General features: G+C 44.9%; 1 protein-coding gene and 1 long non-coding RNA gene across 13 annotated transcripts in view; one reads left to right on the top strand and one right to left on the bottom strand.

The window, feature by feature from the left end:
- LOC147110302 (myosin phosphatase Rho-interacting protein-like) overlaps positions 1–20,209 on the top strand; it is a 205,232-nt gene that overhangs the window by 152,262 nt on the left and 32,761 nt on the right. For all 12 annotated transcript variants that reach the window (XM_086000158.1, XM_086000161.1, XM_086000157.1 and 9 more), the window contains 6 exons: positions 12,383–12,524; positions 15,083–15,199; positions 15,609–15,665; positions 16,822–16,890; positions 17,787–17,876; positions 19,285–19,394. In XM_086000158.1, coding sequence (XP_085856284.1) covers positions 12,383–12,524; positions 15,083–15,199; positions 15,609–15,665; positions 16,822–16,890; positions 17,787–17,876; positions 19,285–19,394 — 585 coding nt within the window. The remainder of the gene's footprint in view (positions 1–12,382; positions 12,525–15,082; positions 15,200–15,608; positions 15,666–16,821; positions 16,891–17,786; positions 17,877–19,284; positions 19,395–20,209) is intronic.
- Positions 5,433–20,209, bottom strand: part of LOC147110303 (uncharacterized) — a 35,452-nt gene continuing 20,675 nt past the window's right edge. Inside the window, exon 4 of the long non-coding RNA XR_015079894.1 lies at positions 5,433–9,117. This is a non-coding gene — a long non-coding RNA (uncharacterized LOC147110303). The remainder of the gene's footprint in view (positions 9,118–20,209) is intronic.

Genomic DNA, 20,209 nt, shown 5'->3' with positions numbered 1-20,209 from the left:
GAGGGAAGTCATATGAAGTCAGAAATAGATGGTAGAAAGGTGAGAAGCAATAAGCAAAGGAGAGAAACACAAAGGGCCAAACTAATTCATAATGAGAGTGTGAAAAAAGCAAGCCTGAAGGCTTTGTATCTTAATGCTAGAAGCATTAGGAACAAGGTGGATGAATTAGTTGTGGAAATAGAGGTAAACAAGTATGATTTGATTGGGATTACAGAAACGTGGCTGCAGGGTGGGCAAGGCTGGGAACTTAACATCCAGGGATATACAATATTTAGGAAGGATCGGCAAAAAGGTAGGGGAGGTGGGGTAGCATTGCTGGTAAAGGAGGGGATTAATGCAATGGAAAGGAAGGATATTAACTCGGATGAAACGGAATCTGTATGGGTAGAAATGAGAAATAGCAAGGGGAGGAAAACGTTAGTGGGTGTGATATATAGGCCTCCAAATAGTAATATGGAGGTGAGGGAAGGCATAAAAAGGGAAATTAGAGAAGCGTGCGATAAGAGCACAGCTGTCATCATGGGTGACTTTAATTTACATATTGATTGGACTACCCAAATTAGTAAAAATTCTGAGGAGGAGGAATTCCTGGAATGTTTTCGGGACGGTTATCTGGACCAATATGTCGAGGAGCCGACTCGAGATCAGGCCATTTTAGACTGGGTATTGTGCAATGAGAAGGGACTTATCAGCAATCTTCTTGTACGAGGCCCCTTGGGTCAGAGCGATCATAATATGATCGAGCTCTCAGTCGAGATGGAGAGTGAGGAAATTGAATCGGAGACTAAGGTCCAGAACTTAAATAAAGGGAATTACGAGGGTATGAGACGGGAATTGGGTAAGATTGATTGGGTGGTGTTTCTGGGGGGATTGACAGTGGATAGACAATGGCAAGCATTCAAAGATAGAATGGAAGAATTCCAGAACATGTTTATACCGGTTTGGCATAAAAATAAACCTAAAAAGGTGACTCAACCGTGGATAACGAGGGAAATTAGGGACAGCATAAAATCAAAAAAAAGGGCATATCAACTGGCAAAAAAAAGCACCAGACCGGAAGATTGGGGGCAGTACAGGATACAGCAAAAGAGGACAAAGGGATTAATCAGGAAGGGGAAAATAGAATACGAAAGTAAACTTGCAGCAAACATAAAGACAGACTGCAAAAGCTTTTATCGGTATATCAGGAGGAAAAGACTGGTAAAATCCCAAGTCGGTCCCTTGCAGTCCGATTCGGGAGAATATATAATGGAGAATAAGGAAATGGCAGACCAATTAAACTCATACTTTGGTTCTGTATTCACAAAGGAGGACACAAATAACCTCCCAGGAATATCGGCAAACATAGGGACTAATGAGAGGGAGGAGCTGACAGAAATTAGTATCTCTAGGGATATGGTGTTGGGTAAGTTGAGGGGACTGAAGGCCGACAAATCCCCGGGGCCTGATAAACTACATCCTAGGGTACTTAAGGAGGTGGCCCTGGAGATAGCAGATGCTCTAAGGATCATCTTCCGGAACTCCATTGACTCGGGAACAGTACCCGTGGATTGGAGGGTAGCTAATGTTACCCCAATATTTAAAAAGGGGGGTAGAGAGAAAGCAGGGAATTATAGACCAGTAAGCCTTACATCGGTTGTGGGCAAAATGCTAGAGTCCATTATTAAGGATAAAATAGCGGAGCACTTGACAAATGGGGAAAGGATCGGACAGAGTCAACATGGATTTACAAAGGGTAAATCGTGTTTGACTAATCTGCTGGAATTTTTTGAGGAAGTAACTGGTAAAATAGATGGGGGAGAGCCAGTGGATGTGGTGTACCTTGACTTCCAGAAAGCCTTCGATAAGGTTCCACACAAAAGATTATCATGCAAAATTAAGGCTCATGGGATTGGGGGCAAAGTATTAACGTGGATAGAGAACTGGCTGGCGGATAGAAAACAGAGAGTTGGAATAAACGGCTCGTTTTCGGAGTGGCAGGCAGTGACCAGCGGGGTGCCGCAAGGATCTGTCCTGGGACCCCAGCTGTTCACAATATATATAAATGATCTGGATCAGGGAATTGGATGCAATATTTCCAAATTCGCTGACGACACTAAACTAGGAGGAGGGGTGGGCTCTGATGAGGATGTCAGGAGGCTACAGTGCGATTTGGACAGGTTGGGGGAATGGGCGGATACGTGGCAGATGCACTATAATGTGGATAAATGCGAGGTTATCCACTTTGGGGGTAAAAACAGGAGGGTAGATTATTATCTAAACGGCAATAGATTGGGAGATGGGGAAGTGCAGAGGGACCTGGGTGTTCTTGTGCACCAGTCACTGAAGGAGAGCATGCAGGTGCAACAGGCGATTAAGAAGGCAAATGGTATGTTGGCCTTCATATCAAGGGGGTTCGAGTATAGGAATAGGGATACCTTACTACAGCTGTACAAGGTGCTGGTGAGACCGCATCTGGAGTATTGTGTACAGTTTTGGTCGCCCCATCTGCGGAAGGATGTTCTTGCCATGGAAAGAGTGCAGCGGCGATTCACCAGGCTGATACCTGGAATGGCGGGAATGACCTACGAGGAGAGATTGAATAGTTTGGGCTTGTACTCACTGGAGTTTAGAAGATTGAGAGGGGATCTCATCGAAACATATAAAATTATGGCAGGCCTGGACAGGCTGAATTCAGAGAGAATGTTTCCAATGGCAGGGGAGCACAGAACCAGGGGCCACAGTCTAAAAATAGCGGGCAAATCATTTAAAACAGAGATGAGGAAGAATTTCTTCACTCAAAGAGTGGTGAGCCTGTGGAATTCCCTGCCACAGAGGGCTGTGAAGGCTAATTCAATAAATATTTTCAAGAGAGAATTGGATATATTTCTGAAGGCTAAGGGGATTAAGGGTTACGGAGAAAAGGCGGGGACGGGGTACTGAACTGGTAAGATCAGCTAAGATCTCAGACGAAGATCAGCCATGATCTCATTGAATGGCGGAGCAGGCTCGAAGGGCCGAATGGCCTACTCCTGTTCCTATCTCTATGTTTCTCCCCCCCCCCCCGTCTCTCTCTTCTCCCCCCCCCCCGTCTCTCTCTTCTCCCCCCCCCCCCGTCTCTCTCTTCTCCCCCCCCCGTCTCTCTCTTCTCCCCCCCCCCGTCTCTCTCTTCTCCCCCCCCCCCGTCTCTCTCTTCTCCCCCCCCCGTCTCTCTCTTCTCCCCCCCCCCGTCTCTCTCTTCTCCCCCCCCCCGTCTCTCTCTTCTCCCCCCCCGTCTCTCTCTTCTCCCCCCCCCGTCTCTCTCTTCTCCCCCCCCCGTCTCTCTCTTCTCCCCCCCCCGTCTCTCTCTTCTCCCCCCCCCGTCTCTCTCTTCTCCCCCCCCCGTCTCTCTCTTCCGTCTCTCTCTTCTCCCCCCCCGTCTCTCTCTTCTCCCCCCCCGTCTCTCTCTCCGTCTCTCTCCCCCCCGTCTCTCTCTTCTCCCCCCCCGTCTCTCTCTTCTCCCCCCCCGTCTCTCTCTTCTCCCCCCCCGTCTCTCTCTTCTCCCCCCCGTCTCTCTCTTCTCCCCCCCCGTCTCTCTCTTCTCCCCCCCGTCTCTCTCTTCTCCCCCCCGTCTCTCTCTTCTCCCCCCCGTCTCTCTCTTCTCCCCCCCGTCTCTCTCTTCTCCCCCCCGTCTCTCTCTTCTCCCCCCGTCTCTCTCTTCTCCCCCCCGTCTCTCTCTTCTCCCCCCCGTCTCTCTCTTCTCCCCCCCGTCTCTCTCTTCTCCCCCCCGTCTCTCTCTTCTCCCCCCCGTCTCTCTCTTCTCCCCCCCGTCTCTCTCTTCTCCCCCCCGTCTCTCTCTTCTCCCCCCCGTCTCTCTCTTCTCCCCCCCGTCTCTCTCTTCTCCCCCCCCCGTCTCTCTTCTCCCCCCCCGTCTCTCTCTTCTCCCCCCCCGTCTCTCTCTTCTCCCCCCCCCGTCTCTCTCTTCTCCCCCCCCGTCTCTCTCTTCTCCCCCCCCGTCTCTCTCTTCTCCCCCCCCGTCTCTCTCTTCTCCCCCCCCGTCTCTCTCTTCTCCCCCCCCGTCTCTCTCTTCTCCCCCCCCGTCTCTCTCTTCTCCCCCCCGTCTCTCTCTTCTCCCCCCCGTCTCTCTTCTCCCCCCCGTCTCTCTCTTCTCCCCCCCGTCTCTCTCTTCTCCCCCCCGTCTCTCTCTTCTCCCCCCCCGTCTCTCTCTTCTCCCCCCCCGTCTCTCTCTTCCCCCCGTCTCTCTCTTCTCCCCCCCCGTCTCTCTCTTCTCCCCCCCCGTCTCTCTCTTCTCCCCCCCCGTCTCTCTCTTCTCCCCCCCCGTCTCTCTCTTCTCCCCCCCCGTCTCTCTCTTCTCCCCCCCCTGTCTCTCTCTTCTCCCCCCCCGTCTCTCTCTTCTCCCCCCCCCTCTCTCTCTCTTCCAACAACAACATGCCCTCAAAAAACCCTCGGCACCGCCGGGCACTCCAGCTAGTATATATATATAAGATAGATAGATAGATAGATGTAGATAGCTGATCTCCAGTAATAAGATTAAGTTTATTTAATATATTCATTTTCGGGATCTGTGAGTCACTGGCAAAGCCAACATTTATTGCCCCTCCCTAGTTGCCCTTGAGAAGGTGGTGGTGAGCTGCCTTCTTGAACCGCTGCAGTCTATGTGGTGAAGGTACTTCCACAATGCTGTTAGATAGGGAGTTCCAGGATGTTGACCCAGTGACAATGAAAGAACAGCGATATATCTCCAATTCTGGATGGTGTGTGATCTGCAAGTAAACTTCGAAGTAATGGTATTCCTATGTGCTCGTTTCCCTTGTCCTTCTAGGTGGTGGAGGTCACAGGCTTTGGAGGTGCTGCTGAATAAGTCTTGGCGAGTTACTGCAGTGCGTCCAGTAGGTAGTACACACTGCAGCCACGGTGCGCCAGTGGTGGAGGTAGTGGACTATTAATTTCAAAAAATATCAGAATCAATAACAGCACAACCTTTCTTTCCCAACATTGAAAAGGGAAAGGCCACTGCCCTCGGGTACATATTGTAACCCTTAAATGTGGTGAGGAGAGGTGGCAATGATTTGCTCGTGGCAGTTAATGCACATAGTATGAAGATTCAGTTTCGCACTGGTTTTGACAACATTGACTTTAAACAGTTGTTGAACATTGAACCTGACTTTCCATTTAAATCAAATTGATTATTTGTGTGTGTCTATCTTCCTCTGTGTGTATGTGTGGCTCTGACTGTGCAGAACAAGAGGGCATAATCTTAAAATTAGAGTCAGGGCAGTCAGGTGTGAAATCAGGAAGCACTTCTTCACAAAAAGGGCAGTAGAAATCTGGAAAACTCTCCGCCAAAAGGCTGTGGATGCTGGGGGTCAATTGAAACTTTTAAGACTGAGATTTGTTAGATCTGTGATTCTTTAAATAGGATGTTTCCCCAAGAACTACACGGAGGCTGTAACTGAACAATCAACAGGTGTTTACTAGAGTAGAGTAGTCTCACGACTGAAGTACAGAAGCCTGCTCCAGCTTTATATACAGGTGTGGTCACTGCTGGTACTACAGTATACAGGAGCTGTAAAACAGTTCTCTCTTAAAGGTACATACACAAGATTGATAGATTTTTGAAAATCTAACGAGGGATATGGAGCAATGGCAGGTTAATGGAGTTGAGGTACAGATCAGCCATGATCTAATTGAATAGGGGTACTGAATGGGCTACTCCTGTTACTGTGTTTGTGTGTGCCTAGTATGTCTTCCTGTCTGAGTGTGTAGCTATGTGCTTGTGTGTGTGTCTCCGGCTCTGTGCATAGGTGTGTGTGCGTATCTGTGTGTCTGGCTCTGTATATGTCACTTAGTGCGTGCTCATGCTCACATGCCTTCATGGGTTTTTCTTGTTATTTCTCCTCCCTACAAAAGCCTTTGCCTGCTGCCTGGGATTCAGGCATGGCCTGGTCTATGCTTACAGACTTTATCAGTGTTCTTGGTTTATTTACTGGGAGGCACTATGGTGATGTGAAGGAGCCTGGCACTACCTACTGTAGACTCTCGCACTCCCACACCAAGGTCCTTTGTTCAAATCCTATCCTTGCCAAACAAAAGTTGTGGAGTGCTAATCGTGGGTGGAGGTGCCGGCCTCCCAGCCAACTTTTCAATCTTATCTGGTCCGTAGAGCTCTACCCTCTGATCCCTCTCATTGGCAGGAACAGCTTGTGGTAAGTTATGAGAATTTTAAAAACATCAGAGTGTAATCAGCAGCAGGAGTGAACCTCCCACTTCCTGTAGCTCTGTTGTCCTTCAGCTGCAACCTGCCTCGGTGATCCACAATACTGCAGGTCCTGACCAAAGGAAGAGAGCATGCTGCAGCAGGCGACTGGCTTATGTTGTTCCAGTGCACTCTTGAGAAAGCGAGCAGCACTTATTACGTGTGTTTTATTAGTTCCTACGACCCACCGGCAGATCAACCATTTGTGCCAGTGAGTTTTACAGCGGTGCATGCTTTTCATTAATACAGAAGCAAAATACTGTGGATGCTGGAAATCTGAAATAAAAAACAGAAAATGCTGGAAATACTCAGCATGTCAGGCAGCATCTGTGGAGAGAGAGAAACAGAGTTAACGTTTCAGGTCGATGATCCTTCGTCAGAACTGGAAAAAGCTGGAGATGGAACAGGTTTTTAAGCAAGTGTAGGGGCTGGGAAAGGGGGGAGGGGAGGAAAGAACAAAAGGGAAGGTCTGTGATAGGATGGAAGGCAGGAGAGATTAAGAGACAAAAGGGATGATGGTGCGAGGCAAAAGGAGATGGTAATGGGATAAGTGAAGAAACAAAAGATGGCTCTAGATGAAGTGAAAGATGAGGTGTTGTTCCTCGAGCTTACGTTGATCTTTATTGGAACAGTGTAAGAGACCGAGGACAGTGAGGTCTGAGTGGGAGTGGAGAATTAAAGTGACAGACGACCGGAATCTCGGGGTCACCCTTACGGACTGAACGGAGGTGTTCCGCAAAGCAGTCACCCAATCTGCGTTTGGTCTCCCCAATGTAGAGACCAGCGCATCGTGAGCAGCGAATACAGTATATTAAATTGCAAGAAGTACAAGTAAATCGCTGTTTCACCTGGAATGAGTGTTTGGGGCCCTAGACAGTGGAAAGGGAGGAAGTAAAAGGGCATGTGTTGCATCTCCTGCGCTTGCACGTGAAGGTGCCGGGGGAAGGGGTGTTGGGGCGATAGAGGAGTGGACCAGGGTGTCGCGGAGGGAGCGGTCCCTTCAGAATGCTGAAAGGGGAGGTGAGGGGAAGATGTGTTTGGTGGTGGGATCACGCTGGAGATGGCGGAGGATGATCCGTTGAATGTGGAGGCTGGTGGGGTGAAAGGTGAGGACAAGGGGAACCCTGTTGTGGTTCCGGGAGGGAGGGGAAGGGGTGAGAGCAGAAGTGCGGGAAATAGAACGGACAGGGTCAAGGGTTGTGTCAAACACAGTAGAGGGGAATCCTCGGTTGAGGAAAAAGGAAGACATGTCGGAAGCACTAGTATGGAAGGTGGCATCGTCAGAGCGGAGACGGAGAAACTGGGAGAATGGAATAGAGTCCTTACAGGAAGCTGGATGGGAGGAAGTATAGTCCAGGTAGCTGTGGGAGTCAGTGGACTTGTAGTGAATGTTTGTCAATAGCCTATCTCCAGAGATGGAGACAGAGAAGTCGAGGAAGTGAAGGGAAGAGTCGGAGATGGACCATGTGAAGGTGAGGGAAGGGTAGAAATTGGAAGCAAAGTGAATGAAAGTTTCAAGTTCAGGGCGAGAGCAGGAAACACCACTGATACAGTCATCAATGTACCGGAAAAAGAGGTGAGGGAGGGGACCTGAGTAGGACTGGAACAAAGAATGTTCCACATATCCCACGAAAAGGCAGGCATAGCTAGGACCCATGTGGGTTCCTATAGCAACACCTTTAATTTGGAGGAAGTGAGTGGAGTCAAAGGAGAAGTTGTTCAATGTGAGAACAAGTTCAGCCAGGCGGAGGAGGGAGGTGGTGGATGGGGCCTGGTTGGGCCTCTGTTCAAGGTAGAAGCGGCGCGCCCTCAGGCCGTCCTGGTGGGGGATGGAGGTGTAGAGGGATTGGACGTCCATAGTGAAAAGGAGACGGTTGGGGCCAGGAAACTGGAAACTTTTCATTAATGCTCATCTTACTTCACTTATCTGTGGCTGTGTGCTGCAAATTGAGGAGCAATGACTGACCTGGAATCTCAAAGGCTGAGCCTGAGGGTGCAGCAACCTTGTTCTCCCAGTGAACTATACCTGCACAGAAGATGTATGAAAGCATCTTCAGCATCCCTTCCCACTGTACCCCAGATGCAGTTGCCAATGATGCTGTAGCCTTTGCCTACTCCCTTGTCTAAATCCCATTGTTGCTTCCATCTGCCCACCAAAATCCTAATACTGTTGCCTCTAACTCGAAGTCATTGTCTCTTCCTGCCACAGTAGCAGAAATGAACAGGAGAGAAATAAACACAGAAGAGTAAAAAGAGGAAAGTGAAAAAATGTGAGACTGAAAAGAAAAAGAAAGACGGGATTGATGGAAGATAGAGAGAGATGTACATAAGTGAAGGCGAGGAGAATGGACGATAGAAGTGAAAGAGGAGAGACAGACAAAAGTCCAGGAGAAGACAGAGAGAACTATGAAGTGGAGAGAGAGAGAGAGAGAGAACAAGTATAGGGGAGGGAAAATGTCTCACACAAATGAAAGAGGTGTTAGGACTTCCTGTCTGACGCACCTCCTTGACATCTTTGAGAATGTCACAGATAAAATTGGTAGTGATATAGTTTATTTACTCTCTGGCTACGTCCCATATTTAACTAGTTACCATTTCAGTTCCTGTTTTGGTTTAATTAGAAAGAGTTGACGGGGCTGAGCCCCAGTCCCACAATATTTCTCATGGACCGGTGATTTACGGAAGATGTTGAATGATCTCCAATGGGGACAGTTAATGATTTGTTGACGTTTTTCCTTTTCCTGGTTCATTTCTGATTGTCCAGTGCTCTCTTCCAGGTGTTGCTGCTAATCTGCGCTTAGCTGTGTGTCCAGCATTGTCGCCTGCTCTCTGCCTCGCATCCATTTGATTGCAGACTCTAGAGGACTGATTCTGCCTGCTTCCTGTCAAAGAAATTAAACCTTCATTTTACAATGAATGATTTTGCTTTATCAAATTGCCATAAATCACCAGTTAAGTCTAGTCCACTGTGACGTTCTCGCCAGCCAGTCAGTCTGCATTACATACATGGGCTGCTTGGCAGCTTTCAGTCGCTGTGCACTTTGTTCACAATGAATAACTAAGGGCAGTTACTATAGCTCATGTCAGCTGGGGATGTAATACTTTCTCACCTCTCCTGTCAATCCAGTTAAAAAGTGCAGATGAACAGTTCCCAGAAACAGCTGCACAAAGTTTCAGCTATTGATCCACACAGAGAATACCTCGCTGCAATCACTGTACATAACACAAGAAATAGAAGCAGGAGTAGGCCGTACAGCCCATCAAGCCTGCTCCGCCATTCAATAAGATCATGGCTGATCATCTACCTCAACTCCACCTTCCCGCACTATCCCCATATTGCTAGGTATCCAAAAATCTATCGATCTCTGTCTTGAATATACTCAATGACTGACCATCCACAGCCCTCTGGGGTAGAGAATTCCAAAGATTCACAGCCCATTAAGTGAAGAAATTTCTCCTCACCTCAATCCTAAATAGCCGACCCCTTATTCTGAAACTGTGACCCCTAGTTCTAGACTCCCTAGCCAGGGAAAACATCCTCCCAGCATCTACCCCCTGTCAAGTGCCTTAAGAATTTTATGTTTCAATGAGATCACCTCTCATTCTTGTAAACTCTAGGGAATATAGGCCCAGTCTACTCAATCTCTTCTCAGGACAATCCCCCATCCCAGGAATCAGTCCAGTGAAGCTTTGTTGCACTCCCTCTAAAGCAAGTATGTCCTTCCTTAGGTTAGGAGACCAAAACTGTACAGTACTCCAGGTGTGGTCTCACCATGACCCTATATAATTGCAGTAAGACTTCTTTACTCTTAGCCTTTATTACAAAAGGATTGGAGTATAACATACCATTTGCTTTCCTAATTGCTTACTATATCTGCATGTTAACTTTCAGTGATTCGTGTACAACGACACTCCGGTCCCTCTGAATACCAACATTTCCCAATCTCTCACTATTTAAAAAATATTCTGCTTTTCTATTTTTTTTTTACCAAAGTGGATAACTTCACATTTATCCACATTATATTCCATCTGCCATGTTTCTTATCCACTCACTTAACCTGTCTATACCTCTTTGAGGCCTCTTTGTATCCTCCTCACAACTTACTTTCCCACCTAGCTTTGTATCATCAGCAAACTTGAATACATTACACTCGGTGCCCTCATCTAAGTCACTGATATAGACTGCAAATAGCTGAGGCCCAAGCACTGATCCTTGCGGTACCCCACGAGTTACAGCCTGCTAACCCTCCTGTCCCTGACCGCTAACCAGACCTGTACCAAAACTTAATGGGTGTATCTGCCTCCTGGATCAAAGTGTCCAGGTAACTCTCCCCCTCCCTGATGCCCCACAATGTCTGCACCTCGGACTCCACCTCAACAACTCTGAGCTGAAGTTCCTTGAGATGCGGACACTTACTGCAGATGCCTCTGGGATCGCGATGCTCTCCACAAACTTTCCACATGCTGCAGTTGCAGCACACCTCCTACACTGCCAGCCCCATCTAACCTTGTTTTATTTATTTAATTAATTAAAGCTTACATATTTAATCAACTTAGCTTATAGTATTTTAACTAATTACTTGATCTAGATTAAGTAATGGGTAGATTAAATTAAATATTTACCTGAGTTAACGTTTCAGGTCGATGACTATTCATCAGAACTGTCAAATGGTCATCGACCTGAAACGTTAATGCTGTTTCTTTCTCCACAGATACTGCCTGACCGGCTGAGTATTTCCAATACTTTCTGTTTTTATTTTAGTTTGCGTTAACTGTTGACTAACTTGCAGTTTCTTTGAGTTTTTAAAGTTCTAAGTTAGTCAATTTCAAAATGTTAAACTAAATTTCAGTTTGAACCCTACTCACCCGAGAGTTTCACTCTCTCAAAAAATGCAACAGTTACAGGGAAAGGACAAGGGAATGGGACTAAGTGGCTAGCACAGGCACAATGGGTTAAATGGTCTTTTTCTGTGCTGTAAAATTCAGTGTTACTGACGGGACAAAACTGTTATCACACTATCTCCTACTTAATTTTTTTCCCAGGACCTCAAAACTGTGTAGTTCCTTACTTCCTTAAGTTTTCCCTTTCTTCCACAATCTACAGACTTTTAAAACATGTTGTCAATTAATCACCATTTCCTGATTTACCTTCTACTCTCTCTCTCGAGCTCGTTCCAATCTTGGAAGTATCTGGGTGTTGGCCTTTCATCCGTTTCTCACTAATAAATACCCCATTTATTTAATATGATTTTATACCTCAAACACACTTGAAACATTAAATCATACATACAATCCTGCAGTGAATCCGCATGCTGCAGAGTTTAGCAGTAAATCAAAACCCTGACACCGGCTGAGTGAACAGTGTAGTAATCTTAACTGTGCAATACGGTGCTATTAACATGCTCAGAAATCAACTGTGTTTAATGCTGTCTATTCCGCATATAAATCACATTATTTAAAATTTCAACTAACGTTGAAGGCATTACATTCTAACATTAATTAATGATGACGCTGCAGTAGTTTATATCCTAGAGTTCATCAGTGAGTTCCACAGTAGCCAGGTAAGGGCACAGTCTATACTACATGAACTTTATTACTAGCTTTGGAACCTGCAGTATTTCGATGTCCTGTACTATGAAACTATCCAAACAGATTGTGGTTCCATCACAGTAATGTACGTTATTCTTGGTGCATAATTTACCTCATTTGTTTTTAATATTAAATACATTGATTCCATGTGATCAGACATGCGAGAAATTCACACAAAAATTATCCAACCCTCCAAAAATAAAGATTGTAAATAAAAACAGTGACTTTATAGTTGACCATACTAAACTGCAGGTGCCAGGATTCTGACTAATAGCAGCATCCTTGGGTTACATATTTGACTCGTCTTGCTGGATCTTCAAAAGAAAATGTGTTTCCTTTAATATATGCAGCACAGATGAAGCTGTTCGGCATTGTTGTCTTCCCAATATTTCTAATACTTCCCCCCCCCCCCCTCTAAATTCCACATGGTATCATTGCAGCTGTAAACAAGTTGAATGACTTGAAAGTTGTACTGCCTTCATCACTTAAAGTATGAGGATGCCTGGCTGCTTGCTATGGATGTGTCATGTGATCAAACTTCCCATTGTTTCCTTGTAGGAGATCGCAGGTTATTGAACAGTTTGAGGCACTGGAGATTGAGAGAGGCCAGCAGATGGAGTCCAGTTCCTTTTCTGAGTCTAACATTTACAACGAAACGCATAGAGGTCGAAGTGAGAAGAGGTCCTATCCAAGGAAAAGAGTAAGCTTATCTAGTGATAGTTGCTAGTCTGTGCCCCCTTATGACCTATTTGCCAACTATGGGAAACAGTCTTTCATGAGTTACCATCTCAAACCTTTCATAATTTTTAAAACCTCTACTCGATCCTCCTTAATCATCAGCGCCAATGGGGGGAAAAAGCGGCAATTTTTCTTTGACTATAACCTCACATTCCTGGTATTGTCCTGGTGAATCTTCACTGTACCCCATCCATTTCTCATAATATCCTTTCTATAATGGGGTACCAGAACTACATGCAATACTCCAACCGTAGCAAAAATAATTTTGTACAAATTCAGTATCATTTCCTTGCTTTTCTATTCAATGTATAAAATCCCTCGATCCATACAGCTACATTGCTTTAATGCCATGTGTCCCAAATGTGGCACCTCATCACATGCCTTCTGAAATCCATTCATGCAACATCCACCGCTTACCCTTTATCTGTCCACTCTGTGATTTCTTCAAAATTCAACCAAATTACTTTAGAATTGTAACATTTCTAGGTTTTGAAAGAGTTGGCTATAGAGATAGTGGATGCATTGGTTGTCATTTTCCAAAATTCCACAGATTCTGGAATGGTTCACGTGTTTTGGAAGGTAGCAAATGTAACCCCACTATTTAAGAAAGGAAAGAGAGAAAACGGGGAACTACAGACCAGTTAGCCTGAAATCAGTAGTAGGGAAAATGCTAGAATCTATTATTAAGGACGTGATAACAGGCCACTTAGAAAATAATAATAGGATTGGACAGAGTGATTTATGAAAGAGAAATTGCATTTGACAAATAGAATTTTTTGAGGTTGTAACTAGCAGAATAGATAAGGGGGAACCAGTGGATGTGGTGTATTTGGATTTTCAGAAGGCATTCGATAAGGTGCCACACAAGAGGTTATTAAACAAAATTAGGGCTCATGGGAGTGGGGGTAATATATTAGCATGGATTGAGGATTGGTTAATGGAGTAGGAATAAACGGGTCATTTTTGGGTTGGCAGGCTGTAACTAGTGGGGTACTGTAAGGATCAGTGCTTGGGCCTCAGTTATTCACAATCTATATCAATGATTTGGATGAGGGGACCAAATGTAATATATCCAAGTTTGCTGATGATACAAAGCTGGGTGGGAATGTAAGTTGTGAGGAGGATGCAAGGAGGCTTCAAGGGGATATAGACAGGCTAAATGATTGGGCAAGAACAAGGCAAATGGAATATAATGTGGAGAAGTGTAAAGTTACCCACTTTGGTAGGAAAAATGGAAAAGCAGAGTATTTTTTAAATGGTGAGAGATTGGGAAATGTTGGTGTTCAGAGGGACCTGGGTGTCCTTGTACACGAATCACTGAAAGTTAACATGCAGGTACAGCAAGCAATTAGGAAAGCAAATGGTATGTTAGCCTTTATTACAAGAGGATTTGAGTATAAGAGTAAAGATGTCTTGCTGCAATTATATAGGGCCCTGGTGAGACCACACCTGTATTGTGTACAGTTTTGGTCTCCTTACCTAAGGAAGGATATACTTGGCATAGAGGGAGTGCAATGAAGGTTCACCAGACTGGTTCCTGGGATGGGGGGGATTGTCCTATGAGGAGAGATTGAGTAGATTAGGCCTATATTCTCTGGAGTTTAGAAGAATGAGAGGTGATCTCAATGAAACATACAAATTTTTTACAGGGCTTGACGGGGTAGATGCAGGGAGGATGTTTCCCCTGGCTGGGGAGTCTAGAACCAGGGGTCACAGTCTCAGAATAAGGGGTCGGCCATTTAGGACTGAGATGAGGAGAAATTTCTTCACTCAGAGGGTGGTGAATCTTTGGAATTCTCTACCCCAGAGGGCTGTGGAGGCTCAGTCGTTGAGTATATTCAAGATAGAGATTGATAGATTTTTGAATATTAAGGGAATCAAGGGATATGGGGATAGTTCAGGAAAGTGGAGATGAGGTAGAAGATCAGCCATGATCTTATTGAATGGCAGAGCAGGCTCGAGGGGCCGAATGGCCGACTCCTGTTCTTATTTCACAGCACAGAAGGAGGCCATTCACCCCATTGTACCTATGCTGGCTCTCTGAAAGATATGCACTTAGTCCTATTTTCCTGCCCATTCCCCAAAGTTTAGCACAACCTGTTCTTTGCAAATCTATGACAACTGTCCAATCTTTTCAAGACTAACTGGCGTATGAACTGGTCTCACCATTGGTCTGTACAGTATCAATATAACTTATTCGGATTTGTAGGCCAATACCCTCTGTGTGCACCCAGTAACTAATTTTGTCTTGACTCCTGCCACACATTGATCAGATATTTTCAGGATGTGATCATTCCCAAGTCCATTTCCTTTTCAACCTCTGCCAGTAGAGCTAGAAAAACACCTTTCTGAAACTCATTCCCCCCCCCCCCAAGAAATGTGCAAAATGTTTGGCTTGAAGTCTACAGATGAAATGTACTTTTAGATGAGTCTGGTATTGATTTCAGTATTGGAATGGCTGTGTTTTAAACAGATAGCACTAATTACTGACCTTTGGTTATCTGCTGATTATTACTGTAGGATTTTGTGTCTGAGTTGGACCAGATCAGCTCTGCTCCAGATGTTTCTGCAGTGTCCCTTCCACAGTATCGCAGGGCGAAGTCACTGGACAGGAGAGCAACTGAATCAGCAGTGACGGTAAGGAAACCTACAAACTCGGGGTTGGGAGGATAGGGAAAGGGGAGATATAGGCAAAATGCAAGAACTACAGGTTGTGGGGGAGGGAAGACGACCAGTACAGAAGGAAAGCAGGATCTGGAGGAAGGGGAGCACGGTTGTGGGGGTGGAAGTGAAAGGATCAGTTGTCATGGCAATTTGCAGCACAGGATTCAAGGTGGTCTTGCCATTCTATTGCTGTCCATGGGTGCATGTCTCTGCGCTTGGTGCGTGACTCTGTGTCCTCCTTCTCTTGTTGTATGGTTCTCAGTGTATGCCTCCACCTGTTCTCGCTCAGACGACATGGCAGAGTTTCCTCTGGCTCGCAGTTTTAAAATGTTCTTTTATTGGTTATGCTCCAGTCGCTCATCTCTTTATTTTCACCTTTTAGCCGGACCTGCTGAATTTTAAGAAAGGCTGGATGACAAAACTCTCTGCAGATGGTCAGGTAAGAAACTGGCACTGAAAGTGAGATAATAGTTTCCTTGTCTCCATTTGACGGATCATGCAGAAGCACCCACTGGCATGTGTCAATTGCAGCTCCGTCTGCACAAATCTGTTTTCAATGAAACATAATGGACCTTCAGAAATGCTGCTTTATGATTTCAATGCACCATTCCAGTCACCCTGTGCCTGGTATTTTCTCATATATTTAACACAGAATTTTAGAAATACTTTGAATTTCTTGAAAGGTGCATCGCACAAACAGCCAGCAATGGTTAAATTCAAAAACACTCAGCTAGGTGACCAAAGATATTGCAGAGGAGCAGGGTGCTGGTCCCAGATCACCTGATGTTCTTCCAGCTGTGCATCCTCAAGGTTTATGCAGCTGGTAGTGAACCGTTTGAAGATTAAAGGGATATTTGCAAAGCATTTCAAAATTAAACTGCCCTTTTCCTTATCATGTACACTCTGTTCCATACTGCCTTCTCTCTTCCTTTTCTTTTTACTTAATAGTTTATGTTAAATGTTTGTGCTCATTGGTGTCAGATTTGGGCACCAATGGCTCAGCAAGCACTCCCAGGTCAGCTACAGTATTGGTTAAATGTTGAGTAAAGTGCCCTCTGATACAGTCATCCATCCTTAATCCTAAATTACATTTTTGCAGGTAGGGTTTGGAATCTGGTGATGGATGCCATATTCTACAGGTTTTGTAGGAAATCCAGTTTGATTTATAACTCGAAGGAAAGGTTTGTATTTATACAACACTTTATCACCTCTCACAGAAACATCTTAAAGTACTTCACTTACAAGGAATTACTTTGAAGTGTGCTGACTGTTATTAACCCTTTGAGAGCTGGTGCTGTTGTATTTTTCAAAACTCTGCGTGCTCCTGTTCCCTTCTGCCCACTGTATCTCTGATTCTCTACCTATTTCTAACATAGGTATAAAATCATTAAAACTGAAAGCTATCCAGCTTCAGCAGTGAGGAAGACAGAGACAGTCGCCCAGGGCTCCACTCTCATACCCAGTACTGTGTGATACGGAACATTTTCCTGCACAGGACATGACATGAAAGAAGGGACGGGCAATGTGTCGGTGAGGCCTCCTAGGAACGACGTGCCAATAAAAGAGTATTAGTGACACGTTCTCTTTTCTTTCAGTGGAAGAAGCATTGGTTTGTTCTGATTGACCAGATTCTAAAGTATTACCGAGATTCTGCAGCAGAGGAGGTGAGTGTCACAGCATAGCTTTGCAGACTGGACAAGTTGGTGGGGAGCCAATGGTGTTTTACAGCTGTATCGTTTTTTTTTTTCTCAGCTCCAACCCTAAATTTCTCCCTTTACTCTTCCTTTCTTGAAGGCACTGACTCATGTCAAAGCCCAACAGTACCCCCTCAGTGGCATTCTTAATGTGTGATGCCAAACAGTGACTGCCAGCATGGTATTCAACCAAAGGGGGCACAGTACTTACGCCCAATCTATTCACTCCTGTCATTCCACAAATACACATTACAGTAGGATGTCGGGAGTGGGAACCTTGGCTAAATTGCTCCTCGCTAACCTACAGACACCGAGGCCAATTGAAGCATTCCTTTCACTACAACTGCTGAGATCCACACAGCCTGTGGACCAAATTAGGGACTTCTGGTATGCACGGCTCAGTACCATAGGGGTGGTGCATAGTGGCAATTGGTAGGCAAGGCTGTGCTTAACACCAGTGAGGGTAGATCGATTCTTGTGAGTGTGGCTTTGTTGTTTTTTAGTGATAGTGTTGCTGTTACAGTGGAAGTACAGTTACTTGGACTCTAAGATGTGTTAAGCAGACAGCAGCCAGTCTTGTGCATTTGCAGCCCTGGTTGCGGTGTGAGTCACACAGGGAAATGCTGAATAGCGAGTGAGTCCGTACAGCACAAACAACAGAACCCAGTGTCCAGCCGGGTATTAATTAGATATTGTCCTAGTAACATCTAAGAACCATTCATGAGTTTGCAAGACCAAAGTCATACGCTCCAGGTTTGATTGGGTTTTCAAGATCCAGCTGTACTGAATGTGTTATTTAACTGAGTCTGGCTGCTGCAGAGCTCTGTTCATATCTTGCATGAGCTTCTCCATCTTTGTCTCTACAGGCAGTGGATTTGGATGGCGAGATTGATTTAAGTAGCTGCTACAATGTGACTGAATACGAAGTGCAGAGAAACTATGGATTTCAGATCCACGTAAGTATAGATTACACCTGAAATTATATTCTAGAATAAATCCAGGAAACGGCGCAATGTCGCTACATGCTAAGATAATTCAGGGTTTTATTGGATTGAGCCAGGAGCTTTTATTCCCCAGCAGGCAGTTATCTTATAGCCACTTTAGGAAGTAATTCTCAACCTGATAACAGTTTGTGTGCGTGTTGCCACAGTAATTTGGGGACTCTCAATGGCTCTAGGTTCCTTTCATAATGGCTGTGTTTGGACCACTTGCCCCTCCCTAAACATTGAGTTCAGTGACTTAAATATCCTTAATAGGATTTTCACTGACTTCCTCCTCAGTCCCTGGATAAATAGTTGTTCAGTGATTTGTCTGTCACCTCAGCTCATGGATCAAAAACCTTGTAGGATTTCATTAGATTTATCAGGTTGAGAATTACTTCCTAAAGTGGCTATAAGATAATTGCATGAAATAAGTTTGGGATGATTCTCTACAGTTTCTAGTGGCTGTGAGCCACACCACAAAACTACCTAATTTGACACTCAAGAGGCAGTCTTCATAAAGAGGAATAATTTCAGATATCAAAGATGCCACAATGGGCAAGCATTCTTCCAAGTTTGGGGTATAATGAAAGCTTTACTCTGCGTTTAGTCTGTGCTGTACCTTACTTGGACATGCTTAACTGATCAGTATAGAGGGAGTCTCACTCTGCACCTGACTGATGCTGTGCCTGACCTGGGAGTGTTTGATGTTAACTCTGGGTGCAAAATTGTAAAATATTCTGTTGTCCATTCTTCACCTTAAATATCACAAACGTTCACTAAAAATGTTTTTTAAATGCTTTAGTGGTTTACCTATTCTAAGATCTGCCAAACTGTCAGGTCAGAGGATGCACAAGAACTGATCTCATTCACTCTGTAGCCCAGGACTGTATATACTGAGCCCCTGCTACCTCAGTCAATCCTAATGCTTGTTGAATTTTTTATACAGACATCTTACATTGATAGGTACCAACATTCCTTCTGAGTGCAAAATTCTAAAATTTTAATCATGACTAAATTGGCAACAGATGACCAAGAATAATTGAGGAATTCAAAAGATGGTTTGAAACAGTCAAGCTTTGTTCTTACTTTTCGAGATCATCCAAATCCTTCAATTAGATTCCAGCCTATAATTTTCTCTCGGGTAACTGTCATTTTACGTATAAACATCTGAGCCTCTAACTGAAATTCCAGCTTATAACTCACACCCAGTTATTCTATATAAAACCCAATCAAACCCATGATTAGATTCCAGTCTGTAACTCACTCATGGTTATCAGTTATTCTCTGTGTTATGTATCCTCTCTAACGCTGTTTGCTGTACAGTTTCTATCCTGTGTTTGTATTTTATGTTGCACTGTATTTCTTATGACCTGTGATCTAGACGAAAGCGAAGGCATACATATTGTCTGCCATGACATCAGGGATTCGCAGGAACTGGATCCAGGCAATAATGAAAAACGTGCGTCCTGCCACTACACCAGATGTGACCAGGTAGGTACCTAGGTAATGTGGGTGTGAGGGGCCGTCACATAATGTCTGATAATTGGCAGCTGTGCAGTTCTTGGTGACTCTCTTAAATTGAACCAAAGGATTGAAACTGATTCTGATCCAGTAAATCACCATAATCAAAGAGGCAGCAATATTGTAATGGAGTTAATCCTGACTGAATACACCCTGATAATTACCATCTAAACTAACCTTGGCCCTCTGCCACATACCATGCCCCACCCACAAAATGAGCTGCTTGCAGGCTGGGCCACTTTATCATCAGTGGAAGTATCTAACAGGGACTCTTTCTGCTACCCACCCCCCCTCCCCCCATGTCACTGTGGAAAAAACGTCTCATTGTCTTTAATTGAGAAACATTGATGAAGACCCAAGGCCTACAGTACAGGATACAGGAAAAGTTAAAAAGAGAAGACAAGCTAAATCAAGATATATGTTGCATGGACATCATGGAAGAATGTAGGGCTTGATGTGCTTCTGGGTTATGAAGCAGGTCAAGCAAGTGACCTGAGGAAGACCATTTGGTAAAAGGTGACCTGAGGAAGACCATTTGGTAAAAGGTGACATGCAGGAAATCTAAATGTTATACGCAGAAGGCAAGTGCTCTGAAGGAAGTTGATGAATGTAGAAGAGAACAATCAGAAAAAGAATGGATACGTTGCATGATAAGCAAATGAGTTTATTGATCTGAAGGAAGGGGCACAGAGTTGTGAGAAACTTTGAGTTAAAGGAAAGAAGTGTCAGGATGAGCCATTAACAACAGCAGAGAGAGATTTAAGAGGAAGCTAGACAGCCATGAA

This window comes from Somniosus microcephalus, chromosome 11 (genome assembly GCF_052327205.1).
Source record: "Somniosus microcephalus isolate GS21.2 chromosome 11, FLI_Smic_1.0, whole genome shotgun sequence".
Lineage (NCBI taxonomy): Eukaryota > Metazoa > Chordata > Chondrichthyes > Squaliformes > Somniosidae > Somniosus > Somniosus microcephalus.
Note: the sequence above shows the minus strand (reverse complement) of the source record. Positions and strands in the feature narration are given on the sequence as shown.